The 12,257-nt window shown below is 36.2% G+C and overlaps 2 protein-coding genes across 7 annotated transcripts; one reads left to right on the top strand and one right to left on the bottom strand.

The window, feature by feature from the left end:
- Nucleotides 1-3,361: 3,361 nt before the first annotated feature.
- On the top strand, nt 3,362-6,410 carry LOC147521260 (uncharacterized). 6 transcript variants are annotated; one of them, XR_015218821.1, is made up of 3 exons: nt 3,362-3,741; nt 5,419-5,474; nt 6,244-6,410. XR_015218821.1 is itself a non-coding variant. In XM_086602339.1 (2 exons), the coding sequence occupies exon 1, from the start codon at nt 3,390-3,392 to the stop codon at nt 3,738-3,740; it is 351 nt and encodes a 116-aa protein (XP_086458465.1). In that variant the 5' UTR covers nt 3,362-3,389; the 3' UTR covers nt 3,741; nt 6,244-6,406. The 6 variants fall into 6 exon arrangements, 3 of the variants coding, with proteins under 3 accessions (XP_086458465.1, XP_086458387.1, XP_086458614.1); XR_015218851.1 differs by having other exon boundaries at nt 5,422-5,474; XR_015218890.1 differs by lacking the exon at nt 6,244-6,410 and adding an exon at nt 5,128-5,307 and having other exon boundaries at nt 5,422-6,169.
- A 3,513-nt stretch (nt 6,411-9,923) lies between these two features.
- Nucleotides 9,924-12,144, bottom strand: LOC147521261 (trans-cinnamate:CoA ligase, peroxisomal-like). Its single transcript, XM_086602580.1, has 2 exons — nt 11,797-12,144; nt 9,924-11,666 (listed from the first exon to the last, which is right to left on the bottom strand). Exons 1-2 carry the CDS (start codon nt 11,992-11,994, stop codon nt 10,095-10,097), a joined length of 1,770 nt encoding a protein of 589 aa, XP_086458706.1. The 5' UTR covers nt 11,995-12,144; the 3' UTR covers nt 9,924-10,094.
- Between the last annotated feature and the right edge of the window lie 113 nt (nt 12,145-12,257).

Raw genomic sequence — 12,257 nt, forward strand, 5'->3', positions numbered from 1 at the left:
CCTTGCTTATGAAAACTAATTCATTAGATGTATAAACAACACAAAATTAGTGGGGAAGCTGTTTGGTCTCACTTTTGTTATCAATAAAAAAAAATAAAAATAAAAACCAAAGTTTTGAGGGAAACTTAATACAGATCCAAAATTGTGCCCATGTTTCAACAATCAACAATCAATCATCTCACAAAAATAAACAACATCTCCATTCTCTTCTCATATATTCTCTCAATACATCATAAAACTGATTTATAGAGTATGAAATTCTTCTTCAAACCCATAAACACAAAAGCTCTAGTATTACATTAACCCAAAATGATTTTTATTGATTCCAATAGAAAAAAAAAGTGCTTGAAGAGGATAGTAGACTACTTGGGGTGGATGGATATTCATTTTGATTTCATTTTACTTTGTCTTTGATTGGAAAAAAAGATGAAGTGGAAGCGTTGGGAGGAGAGCTTACTTGGTAGTGGGATGGAGGTTGAAGAGAAGCTTGATACTCATCATGGGAGATTGGGAGAAGAGGAGACTAATTTTTGGTAAACAAAGACAACTTTTTTTCTTTTTTCTTTTTTCATCGATATTTGTTTTATTATTTTGTCTTTGAGCCTTCTTACTAAACAAGTAGATTGTAGTCTCATGTTCCCACGTGGATACCAATATCTACCTTTTTGTGGTTTCGCCAACAACTATATTAACAAGCTATACATATTTCAGATGGACCAAAGAGAAAAACATGGATAGTGTGCCCTAACCCATTAATAAGGTCCGCTATTCGTGCTACCAAATAGAGCCATACTAGCTGTGATAGGTATTTTCCAGATAGCTTTAACAGTCCTCATATTGAAATAAGAGGATTGTGCTACCTCTTTGTTCCCCATCAACTTCTGATATGCTGACTTCACAATGAGAGTACCATTCCTAGTACCCAGCCACCTTATCTTATCCTGACCACTATATTTTGGTCTGATAAGCACTTATTTTATGAGGTTACTAACAGCATATGGGAATAGATGATCAACCCTATTTATATCTTATCCACTCCCATCCTCCAAAATAATGTCCTTTACTTTAAGCATTTGGAGCTCTGGCCTCATAGGCATCAGCTCACTGATAGTGATAGGCCTTTTATTTATGCTCAGCCATGGTTGAGTCATCAGGGAAACCTCATTCCATTTCCCTATACTCCACAAGCACCCGTCTTTGAGTGGTATTGCCACCCTATGTATCCCTTTCCAAAACCAGGAAACATTAGGGGGTGGGTTCTCTTTCACATCAAACCAATGCCTTCCATATATAGCTATAAAAGTTTTTGCCCACAAAGAAGTCTTATCAGTGATAGCCTTCCAAGCCAACTTAGCTAGCATAGCTCTATTCATATCTTGAGTTTTTCTGAATCTTAAGCCACCTTGGGCCTTAGGTCTACAAATGTTATCCCACCCCATAGTGTGGATGCTTTTACTTTCCTCAGTACCATGCCACCAAAAATTTCTGCAAGCCTTATCTATCTTTTCACAAGTAGATGTTGGAAGAAGATAAGGGCTATTGCAAAAATTGGTGTGGCTTATACCACAGCCTAGATGATAAGATGAGGGTAGTTCTGCCGGCCAAGGAAAGAACTTTAGCCCTCCATCCCTTTATCTTCTCATGAACCTTATCAACCAAGTAGTCAAAATCATCTCTCTTCTTTCTAGAGAGGACTATAGGAACCCCAAGATACTTATCTTTCCTATAAAAAAACCTCATTTTCCAAAAAAAATTCAAAATCTTTTTATGTTTATTATTTACATTCCTACTGCTATAAAAGCTAGATTTATCATAATTTATTTTTTGTCCAGACACCTTACAATAATCTTCTAAAATCTTTTTTAAATTCCCATTTTCTGTAAGATTAGCCTTAGTAAACAAAATTAGATCATCAGCATACAATAAATGAGTGATAGGTGGAGCTCATTTTTTAATCTTTATCCCATGTAACTCCCCTTTATGTTCAGCTGAAGCTATTATCCTAAACAGAGCTTCTGAGACCAAGATAAATAGATAGGGGGAGAGAGGATCTCCTTGTCTCAGCCCTCTGCTAGGAATAACAATATCCAAAGGAGCTCCATTCAAAAGCACTTTAAAAGAGACAGTAGACAAACATTGGGAGATGATGAGTCTCCACCTTTCATTAAAACCCAATCTTTAGAATAACTTATCAATAAAAGACCACTCTACTCTATCATAAGCTTTTGATATATCCATTTTTAAAACTACAAACCTTTTTTTTATTTTTCATATGCCTCATATTATGAAAATTTTCACTAGCCAAGCCTATATTATCTTCTATGTTCTTACCTTTTATGAAAGCTCATTGGAAAGGAGAAACAATTTTATTTATATGTGCTTTCAATCTATTAGCCAGCAGTTTTGATATGATTTTATAACAAAAATTACACTGACTGATAGGTCTAAACTTGGAGATATCATCAGGGTTAGAAATCTTAGGAATTAGAGCTATAAAAGTCTCATTAAAACTAGTATTCATCTTATCATGTATAAAAAAAATCTTGAACACAATCAGTTACACTATCTTTGGAGTATGAACAATCACTATTCATAAATTCATACCTCAATATCTCAACATAATGTATGGAATACATATTGGAATATGAACAATCATTGTTTATACATATTTGGGATATAAACAATTATTGTTTATATCTCAACATGAACTATGAGCATTGTTCATACATCAACATAGTATATGAAGTATGTTCACGTATTTGGGTATAAACAATCATTGTTCATACAACAACATAAAGTATGAACAATCATTGTTTATACCAAAACAACAGAAATAGTAAAATCAGAAAATATTTATTTCAAATTCAGGCTAGCTATTTGTCCTTACGAGTTATTTTCACTCGAAAATTACTTTTTCGGGTTATTTTCACCTGAATGATTTTCATCCGAAAATGGGCCTTGTGACCAATTTCTTGTTTGTAATATCGGCTACCAAAAGCCGCCACCTCCAAAGGCTTTCCTGGATTGATACGTGAGTTGTCCCAAAGACAACAACAAGTATCTAGATTGGGTCCTGTTCCGGTAAGATCTCCAGTAGAGGAACTACTAGATAACTATATATAAAACCTTGTCTCTAGATACTCTAGAACTAATAGAGAAATATAAAACCTTGAGACCTCTAGAAAATCTAATCCATCAATTGTTCCTAGCGGTATTTCAGTTATCTAATCAATCGTTCGAAGCAGTATCTAGCTGTTCTATCTAAGAGTCTATGAAGCCCAAGCCCAGGCCCAAGTCCAAAAACCAAAGTATATTTAATGGACCTAATAAAGCCCAAATAGAGATGGGACTATAAAAGATAACTTGTTCAATGGTATATGATGTATTAAATGATGTCGACTCCATACGAGAGAGCAAAAACAGGAAGACTCAAATTCAAAGGTGGTGCACTCCCCACTGTAAACAAATCCATCGACAAAAAGAAGAAAAAGAAACCCAAACAACAAGATGAATCCATAGAAGAACTTCCACCGTCAGATCAATCTCCTTCCGAAAACATCAACGGTGGAGAAGCTTCTACTGACATCTACTCTATCGATGCGGCAAGGCGTATGAAATATGACCAACTTTTCCCAGTTGAAGCTAAAAAATTCGGGTACGACCCGAAAGAGAAATTGACCTCGGTTGAGAAAGCCCTTGATGACCGTGTTAAGAAGAAAGCCGATCGTTATTGTAAATGAGGTAATGTGAGTGTGACAAGTTTTAGGGTTAGGGTTTTGCCTATGTCCTATTGTTGTTTAAATTTCAGGGTTATTGTTGGTATTTCGTGTTTGTTTTTAAATTTCTAGATAGCTATTTTATCCAAGAATGTAGCTGTTGAATGCTATTTGATGCCATGATGAATCTTCGGTGTAGCTTTTACAGATATGATTGGTTAGTTTTGAACAAAATTTAGGTGAGTGTGCCATAGTACAAAATATCAGGATATGGGTATTTATCGATATTCAATTTCTGGATATGTATCGTGGATATATCTCCCTCTTTGGGGATATTTGACATTGTTTTACATGCAAATATCGTGGATATATCCAAAATATCGACAAATATCATGGATATTGTGGATATTTCTTGATATATCATGATACATTATTTATATTTATTTGAAATATAATAGTAAATATTAAATAAAATTGTTATATACACCAAATATCACCAAATATCGCCAAATATCGCAAATATCATCGAAATATCACTGATATTTACAGTCGTATATATCTCTGAACATATCGTGATATTTATATATTTTTCTCTGAATAGATATCCCCAAATATCGTGATATATCAGGATATTTTGTACTATGGAGTGTGCTACTTGGATTTAGACGTTAGTTATAATTGAGGAACCAGTGCTAAAATTATACTTAATGTAGTATTAGTGAAATTGGCGGGGAAGTGTAATTTTTGTTGCTCGAATACTATACCTTCATTTTTTAGGATGCAATTGGCAAGGAGGAAGTTAGTGCTGATGTAGTAAGTACAAGTCAACATATGCCACGTGGCATGAGTTACAGATACCATAAATAATTTTTACACACACACACATATATATATATCAGTACATCCTGTGTCAACCAACGTCTGTCTGGAATTGCACTTGAGCGTTGAAGCTTAAAAACATACTTTAGGAGATTGATAAGACTTCCTTCTTTGTGATTGAGAATGAGATTACTTCTACAGTTCTAGCTTTTGATACTTAAATAAATAAAATAAAATACAAAATAGTGCTCGATTGTAGTTTACTTTGGAACCTGTATTGAGGAAGAGATTCGGTATTCCTTCCACCATCTCATCACTATAACCCCATTATTTCCGATCAAGTTGCCTAGGAAATAGTGATGCCTTCCTGGTTCTTGTCCAATCCGAGGCTAGGAAGTGCTTGTGGAGTTACTACAGTTGCAATGTTTAATTGAATGGAAAATTAGGTGAATATTTCTTGTGTTTACGCCATGACTTTAGTGATATCCTTCTGCTAGTCAGAGTGGTCACATTGAGTTGGAATATCAATACATTGAGTTTTGGGGGTGGAAATCTCTGAAATATATCATACTGATTCTCAAAACGACGTCAGATATCTTATCGTGATACAAGACCTTTCCTACTATAAGTCATGGGCTATCTCTAAGAAGGGTATACAAGAGCGTTAGAAGATGTGAGCTTTCTGGGTCTGACTCGACCGTCCACCTTTACATGTCCCAATTGAAGTTCAGCTATATATTTGATCTGTTGGACTAATTGACGGCTAACAATGGTGACATCATCTCTATCCACTTAATCATTAAAAGTAAAAATTGAAAATATCACTTCTCTTTTATGAATGTTATTTTTATGCATTGCCACTGTGTTTTTATTGTGATTTCAGCAGGAGTGAGGTGTTACTTGGTCTTTGTTATATCTGAAATCCGCCAGAGCGCTATGGTAATTCAGCCTTGTTTAATTGAATTCCTGAATATAGCAGTGATGTAAGATCCTGCATTGTTCTACATTCTTTGAGTAGTATTTCCTGTTATGGAAATGTGATGGTGAGGAGATGCACTCAATTCTTGCTTGATCTTAGGGAGTCTCTTCCCCAAAAATTGTGAGCATCCCAAACCTCGTTGAAGATGATATGTATTATTATTAGTTTTAATGGTTTCTTTCCTTAGTGCATCATGAAACTTTAGGATTCTGGCTCTAAGAAACCTCTGAACGCTGAAGCCTGTTGCTTTGGAATACAGGAAAATGAGAGAATTAGTTACTTCGCTAAAACAGCATCTGTTTACCTAACTACCTATTGGGTAGCGATCCAAAAAAAGTTGATGTGAAGCCTGGCTTTCCAGTATTATTTAATGAAACACTACCTATTGGGTAGTGATCCAAAAAAAGTTGATGTAAAGCCTGGTTTTCCAGTATTATTTAATGAAACACTACTCTATGTCCAGTGTTTGATTTAATCACCCTGTGGGAACCCAATCAATCTGGTTTTCGAAAACCAATTGAGATTATTTTCTTGTCCTCCATTTCTATTACCAAACAGTTTTGTCCCATTTAGCTCCTAATTTTGTAGCACAGATGCCTTGAACACTTTCTGTTATCTGTTCTATAGCATTGGTATTCCTTTTGTCGTCTCTCAACTCTTGCTTTCTATTTTAATTTGTTCATGCATCAAAACACAACTATTGTACCGCATCATAACACCCTGTTGCAGGTAATCTGATTACTGTGGAATTGGGAGAGCGAGTGGGATTATGTATTTAGTGGTCAAAAATTTTAATTTGAAGTTCTACAGTGTAACACTTGCAGAAAGACGACTTTGAAAATGGTAAGATGAGTGCAGAAGCTCTCACGTTCAAGGACTTTAATGCTATTCGAGTCATGGGTCTCGGTCAATGTCTTTATCTTAAGCAAAGCCCAAAATATCGATATTGATGAATATATCGGTGTACCCAAAAACCGATATATATCAGATATTTTGGATATATCCATTTTTTTGGTAACCAGTCCAAATTATTTAAAATATCGGAAATATCAAAAATATAATATCGGAAATATTGGATATATATTGGAAATATCGGATTTATATTTTAAAATGGTAAAAAAGTTAATCGATATATATCGATTATATTAGAAATGTTGATTATATCGGCAATATAAAGTTTTATATCGGAAATTTTGATATATATCAGAAAAAAAAGAGTTTTATATTCGGTGGATATATGTCGGAAATATCAATATCGGTGTATTAAAATACTGATATATATTGGCGATATATCGGATATATCAGTGATATTTTGGTCCATAATCTTAAGGACACATTTGGTTAGCATTTTTAATTTTGAACACTTGCCTATAAACATTTGCTCGACTATCCTAGCGCAGTAAAATACAAGAGTTACCAGACTTCCAGTTGACAGTAGTATGGTACAGAGTTTGAAGGAAATTCTCGTCGGAAAGCAATGGTTCATTTTTCATATCCCGTGTTTGATTATTTAAGATATGGCTGCGACATCTAAATCTTTATGATCTTACAAATCATTCTGAGCATATTGTACTAGATTTTCTCCACAATAGAGAGATGCACACACGAAGCAACCTTGGTCGTTGGGGCCCAAAAAAAGCAAAACAGAACTCTCTGATGCGCAAGTGCATTGAGTGAGCCCAAATCTCCAATGCTCAACGACACAACCAGACTTCTCAAGAGTGGTAACTGAAAAGCTGAATGAAAATGATCACGACCATAAAATATTAGTAGTTCATCTATCTATGCGTGAAATTATTCGGACCATGACTAGGCAGTTTGGTTAGAAAACTTCTAATGGAAATTGTTATACCAGAAAAGCAATCCAGACCTGGTTTTAGAGCGTAGAGACTCATGAGCAGAGTGGGAGTAGGACCTGTTGGTTCCCTTGGCATATTTGTGTTAATATCCCAATGCGCATGGGAGGAAGGTGCAACCATTTGTAGTGCTTGTACCTGTACATTCCATCAGTGTTGTGCATGATTGTAAGAGAGAACTACAGACAGCCACATAAGTTTTACATTCTTTTTTTAGGTAACACCAATTTTGCCATTTTTGGTAGAAAACTGAGAAACATCAACAATAGTACAATACCTTTACAAATTAAGGTAATATATATCCAGTTCCTGCCTTCCCAAAACAAAAATCTTATCTCTTTGGAGTGGTATTTTCCTTTTACGATGAAGTGGGACGTACTGTTGGGGCAACATGTAAACTTCAACTAGATTTCACATCTTTCTTGCTTTCGACCATATCCTGTACTTATATCTAAGAATATCTCCAATGGAGGGTGTAGAGTTACATCTTCACATAGGTGCCACTAGGATATTACTACTCCTACACTAAGATTTAGTATAGAGATATTCACACTAGCTAGATATGTTCAAATGGGGAAATTTTACAAATTTGGAACTTTAAAACGCGGGCGTCACTTGGACTATAACTAGCCAGTTCAGTTAGAATGGACTTCTGGTGTATACTGTTACACGAGAAAAATGAATCAGGCCTTAATTTTAGAGATTCATGAGCAGACTAGGAGTACAACCTGTTGGTACCTTGAGCATATTTCTGTGAATTTCCCACTGCGCATATCAAAATTTCTACAATAATTTCTTATTCATGAGAGATTGCACTGCTCCCCAATATATATGTACAAAACTTAAAAAGCAATATGGAAATATTACACACGTACAAATGGTAAGTCTTGGAGTGGACACCAAGTAAATATACATAGTAAGTCTTGGAGTAGATACTAAGATACAATACACATAGATACATAGAACTAGTGATAATCCTTATTAGTGCATGAGATGAAAGAGCAGACATTTGGAGTGCTTATAACTGTACACTCTGTGTCAGTGTTGTGTATGATTGTAAGAGAGAACTACACATAGCCACATAGGGCAAAAGAAGATTGACTTTCATATTTGATGATTGAGTTACTATTTCAATGCAACTGTTTGAGAGATATCTCATAGCTGAGAATCGTTAGTTTTTCATTCTATTTGTAGGAAATGCTAGCTTTGCCATATTTGGTAGAGAATTGAAACTGAGAAACATCAACTTTGCCTTTAAAAATTAAGGTAATCAAATTCCTGCATTCCCAAACCAAAAATCTTTCTGAATTGTATTTGACTTTTAGGATGAAGTGGGATGAACTGTTTTCTTTTTGGGCAACATGCATGTAAACTTTAACCAAATTTCAGATCTTTCTTGCTTTCTACACCTGTATTCCTCAACAGTACGATAATTAACAGATAATCGACCCTTCCAGTTGAAGGGACGGGCACGAATTTAGCAATATGTATTCGCAATTGAAATGAATTTCATGGTTCGAAAAATCAAAGTTGAGTAATGCATTTGTTCCCCAAAAAGCCAAAATCAGGGTTAGTTAGGGATACCCCCATTACTAGTTGCAATTAGAGAAACCTCCCATTTTCAAAAATATTAGGGATACCACCCCAGTTGCAAGATCCAATGGCTACGAGATGAAGTTTTTTTTTCACACGATGAAACATTACTGTTGGATCTTGCAAATGGGGTATGCTGCCAAGTAATTGGTGTAAATAGTGGAGTGATTTTTTGCTCTTAGCGTTGGTTCCTCCAAGCGCTCCAAGGAGATTTTGAGTCCCACACGTCTCATCTTTTCCACACAAAAAAATAAGTTACAACATGCACAAAATCCTCAAAATTTCCAATTTTATTAGTTCATCCCTCATAAAGGAAATAAAATAAATAAATAAAGAAAATGTAAAATGGAATAAACCAACAAACGTGTGTATTTTTTATTTATCTTCTTCCTGCAAAAACGTGTTAATAATAATAATATCATCTTCTTGTTAGCTTGTTCTTAATGCATCCATCCTGTTTTTCATATTTTGATTCCTATTTTTTGTTTTGTTTTATTTTTCTTTTCATTTTCTTTTTAATTATTAATTATGACTTATGAGGGACAAACTAGTAAAATTGAGAATTTTGAGGATTTTGTGTAAGGTATAACTACTCTTTTTTTGTGGAAAAAATGAAATTTGTGTGGCTGATAATTCCCTTGGAGCGCTTGGAGGAACTAACGCTGGGAGCAAAAAATCACTCTAAATAGTGTTGATGATGTCTCACTAGACTTTTGTGACAAATGATTTTCATTGGTTGAAGTTGCTGATTTACGGTTTAAAAAAAACGTCTGATATTTTCTTGTGTTTATTAGTTAAAATCTCAATATAATTTGGTTAAGCGGTTGAAAGAGTTAATTGGTTTATCACTTTGTAGTTTACACTGAAAGTGAATGGGTGAAGTACTTCTACTGAAAACAGGAGTGAAAAACAGTGAACTACACTTCTGTTCTCAATAAATAGGCCTTAACATTAAACGCATTGTTAGGACAAAACTAGATTTCTTAATCCAAGAGAAAGAAAGCAAACACATCACTATTTTGGTAAGCTGTCACAACTCGCAACACAATCCTCATAGTATTCTTTTTTATGTACATAGTTCCTTTAAGTTAGCACTCTTGAGAAGCTTAAAGACGAGATAAAATACGAAGCTTAAAGACGAGATATAGCGAGGACTTGTTCTTGAGGTTCATGATATATGTGGCGAGATCGTTGGCTCTTAACATGAGAACTGTTCAAATTTTGGTCCTTTTGGGTTTTTTCTAAACTTGGATAAGTTTTAGCCAGAGCCCTTAATTGATTCTTCTGAATCTTATTCGTTGCTGACTTTGGAAGATCTTCACAAAGCACAACCTTCTTAGGAGCCATGAAATGAGGAAGATTTTTTCGACAGAATGAAATAACGTCGAGTTCAATCTGCTCGGCGTTTTCTCCCATTGCTTCATTTTTTAGTGTGACGAATGCACAAGGTGTTTCTCCATAGAACTCATGTGGCATTGCTACGACGGCGGCTTCCAACACTTTAGGATGCTTATACAAAACGGTTTCCACTTCAACGCTACTAATATTCTCGCCGCCTGATATGATTACATCCTTTGACCTATCCTTGATCTCTAAATATCCATCAGGATAGATTACGCCCATATCACCAGTAGCAAACCACTCACCTACAAAAGCCTTTTGGTTGGCTTCTTTGTCCTTGAAATATCCTTTCATGATACTACTTCCACGTAGAACGATTTCGCCTACCGATTTCCCGTCATGTGGCACGCTAGCCATTGTTTTCAAATCCTTAATATCCACATCAGCCAGTGTAAGGACACTTAGTCCTTGTCGAGCCTTCAACTTTGCCTGATCATGACGTGGCAATTTGTCCCACTTTGCTTGCCACTCACAAACTAGTGCTGGTCCTGTTGCTTCAGTTAATCCATATGCATGTGTAACATGAAAACCAAGCCTTTCAATTTTCTCCAATAATGGTGCTGGAGGTGGTGCTCCTCCAGTCAATATCTGCACTTTGGTGGTTAACTTTCGCCGCTCATGGGGCTTAGCCTCAAGGATGATGTTGAACACAATTGGAGCGCAACACATATGTGTTACCTTGTGTTCAGCAATCGCTCGGTACATATCAGCAGCACAGGTATTGCGGATGCACACATTAGTACCTCCGCGTGCAGCAACCCCCCAAGTGAAAGTCCATCCATTACAGTGGAACATAGGAAGCGACCACAGATATACTGGCTCACTTCCCATTTCCCATTGCAGTATGAGACTGAGAGTGCTTAAGTAGGCACCCCGGTGGCTGTATACGACACCTTTTGGATCAGAAGTTGTCCCCGACGTGTAATTTAGGGCTATTGGATCCCATTCATCATCGAGTTCCCTTGGTGAGAATCCAGGATTTCCATTGTAGACAAGCTGTTCATACTCCAGCTCTCCCAAGCGAATTCCTGTTGGGGAATCGATGTCGTCGATAACAATAACCAGTGGTAATAGTGGTTCATCAGCTATATGGGAGTTCACTATGAGTGACCTTAGGGCCTCTCGCGCCACTGGCACATACTGGTAGTCGACGAAGAAAACTTTGGCTTCTGAGTGTTTGAGAATTGTGGCGATATTGGTCGCATCAAGCCTGGTATTTACGCTGTTAAGCACAGCTCCAGCCATGGGTACAGCAAAGTGCATTTCATAGAGGGCAGGAATGTTTGGTGCCAGTACTGAAACCTATAACAGAGAAAAGCAAACTAAGATAAGGTCCTACACTCCCACTAGTGCTAAGAAGACTATAATAACAAAACTCTACAAGCTAGTACACTTTTCTTGGTCCTATAGAAAAGATGTAACTAACACTCACCACATCATTCTTGACAATATTAAGCTTTTGGAGTGAAGATGCAAGGCGGCAACAGCGTTCATAAGTCTGCTTCCATGTAAACCGTGTACCCCCGTAGATCAAAGAGGTACGACTTGAGTAAACTGCTGCAGCTCTCCTCAAGAAAGTGATAGGGGTAAGGGGAGAGTAATTTGCTGCACATTTTGGCAGGTTATCCATTTAAAAGTGATTATAGTTCTGGTGATTAATGTAAGACTAAGAAGATGATGAAGTTCAGGAATTGATAAAAAAAAAAATGGAAGAAAAAAAGAGAGATGGCAAGATAGAAGAGATTAGGGAGGGAAAAGTTATGGCTAACTTAAGGTTGTTGAATTGAGGTGAGGGACCTCAGTAAGGGGGTTTAAATAGATGAGAAATGTTTCTTGGTAAGGGAGGGTATGAAGCATGCATGTTAATTGGCCGGGGCTGGGGTGGGACAGTTG

The sequence above is a fragment of the Coptis chinensis genome, chromosome 1, assembly GCF_015680905.1.
Source record: "Coptis chinensis isolate HL-2020 chromosome 1, ASM1568090v1, whole genome shotgun sequence".
NCBI lineage: Eukaryota > Viridiplantae > Streptophyta > Magnoliopsida > Ranunculales > Ranunculaceae > Coptis > Coptis chinensis.

Bases quoted from the DNA above. Each gene is read 5' to 3' on its own strand.
- LOC147521261 (XM_086602580.1), bottom strand. From the start codon at position 11,994: ATGGATAACCTGCCAAAATGTGCAGCAAATTACTCTCCCCTTACCCCT. The intron at 11,667-11,796 runs GTGAGTGTTAGT...TCTCTGTTATAG, and splicing joins ATATTGTCAAGAATGATGTG to GTTTCAGTACTGGCACCAAA.
- LOC147521260 (XM_086602339.1), top strand. From the start codon at position 3,390: ATGATGTCGACTCCATACGAGAGAGCAAAAACAGGAAGACTCAAATTC.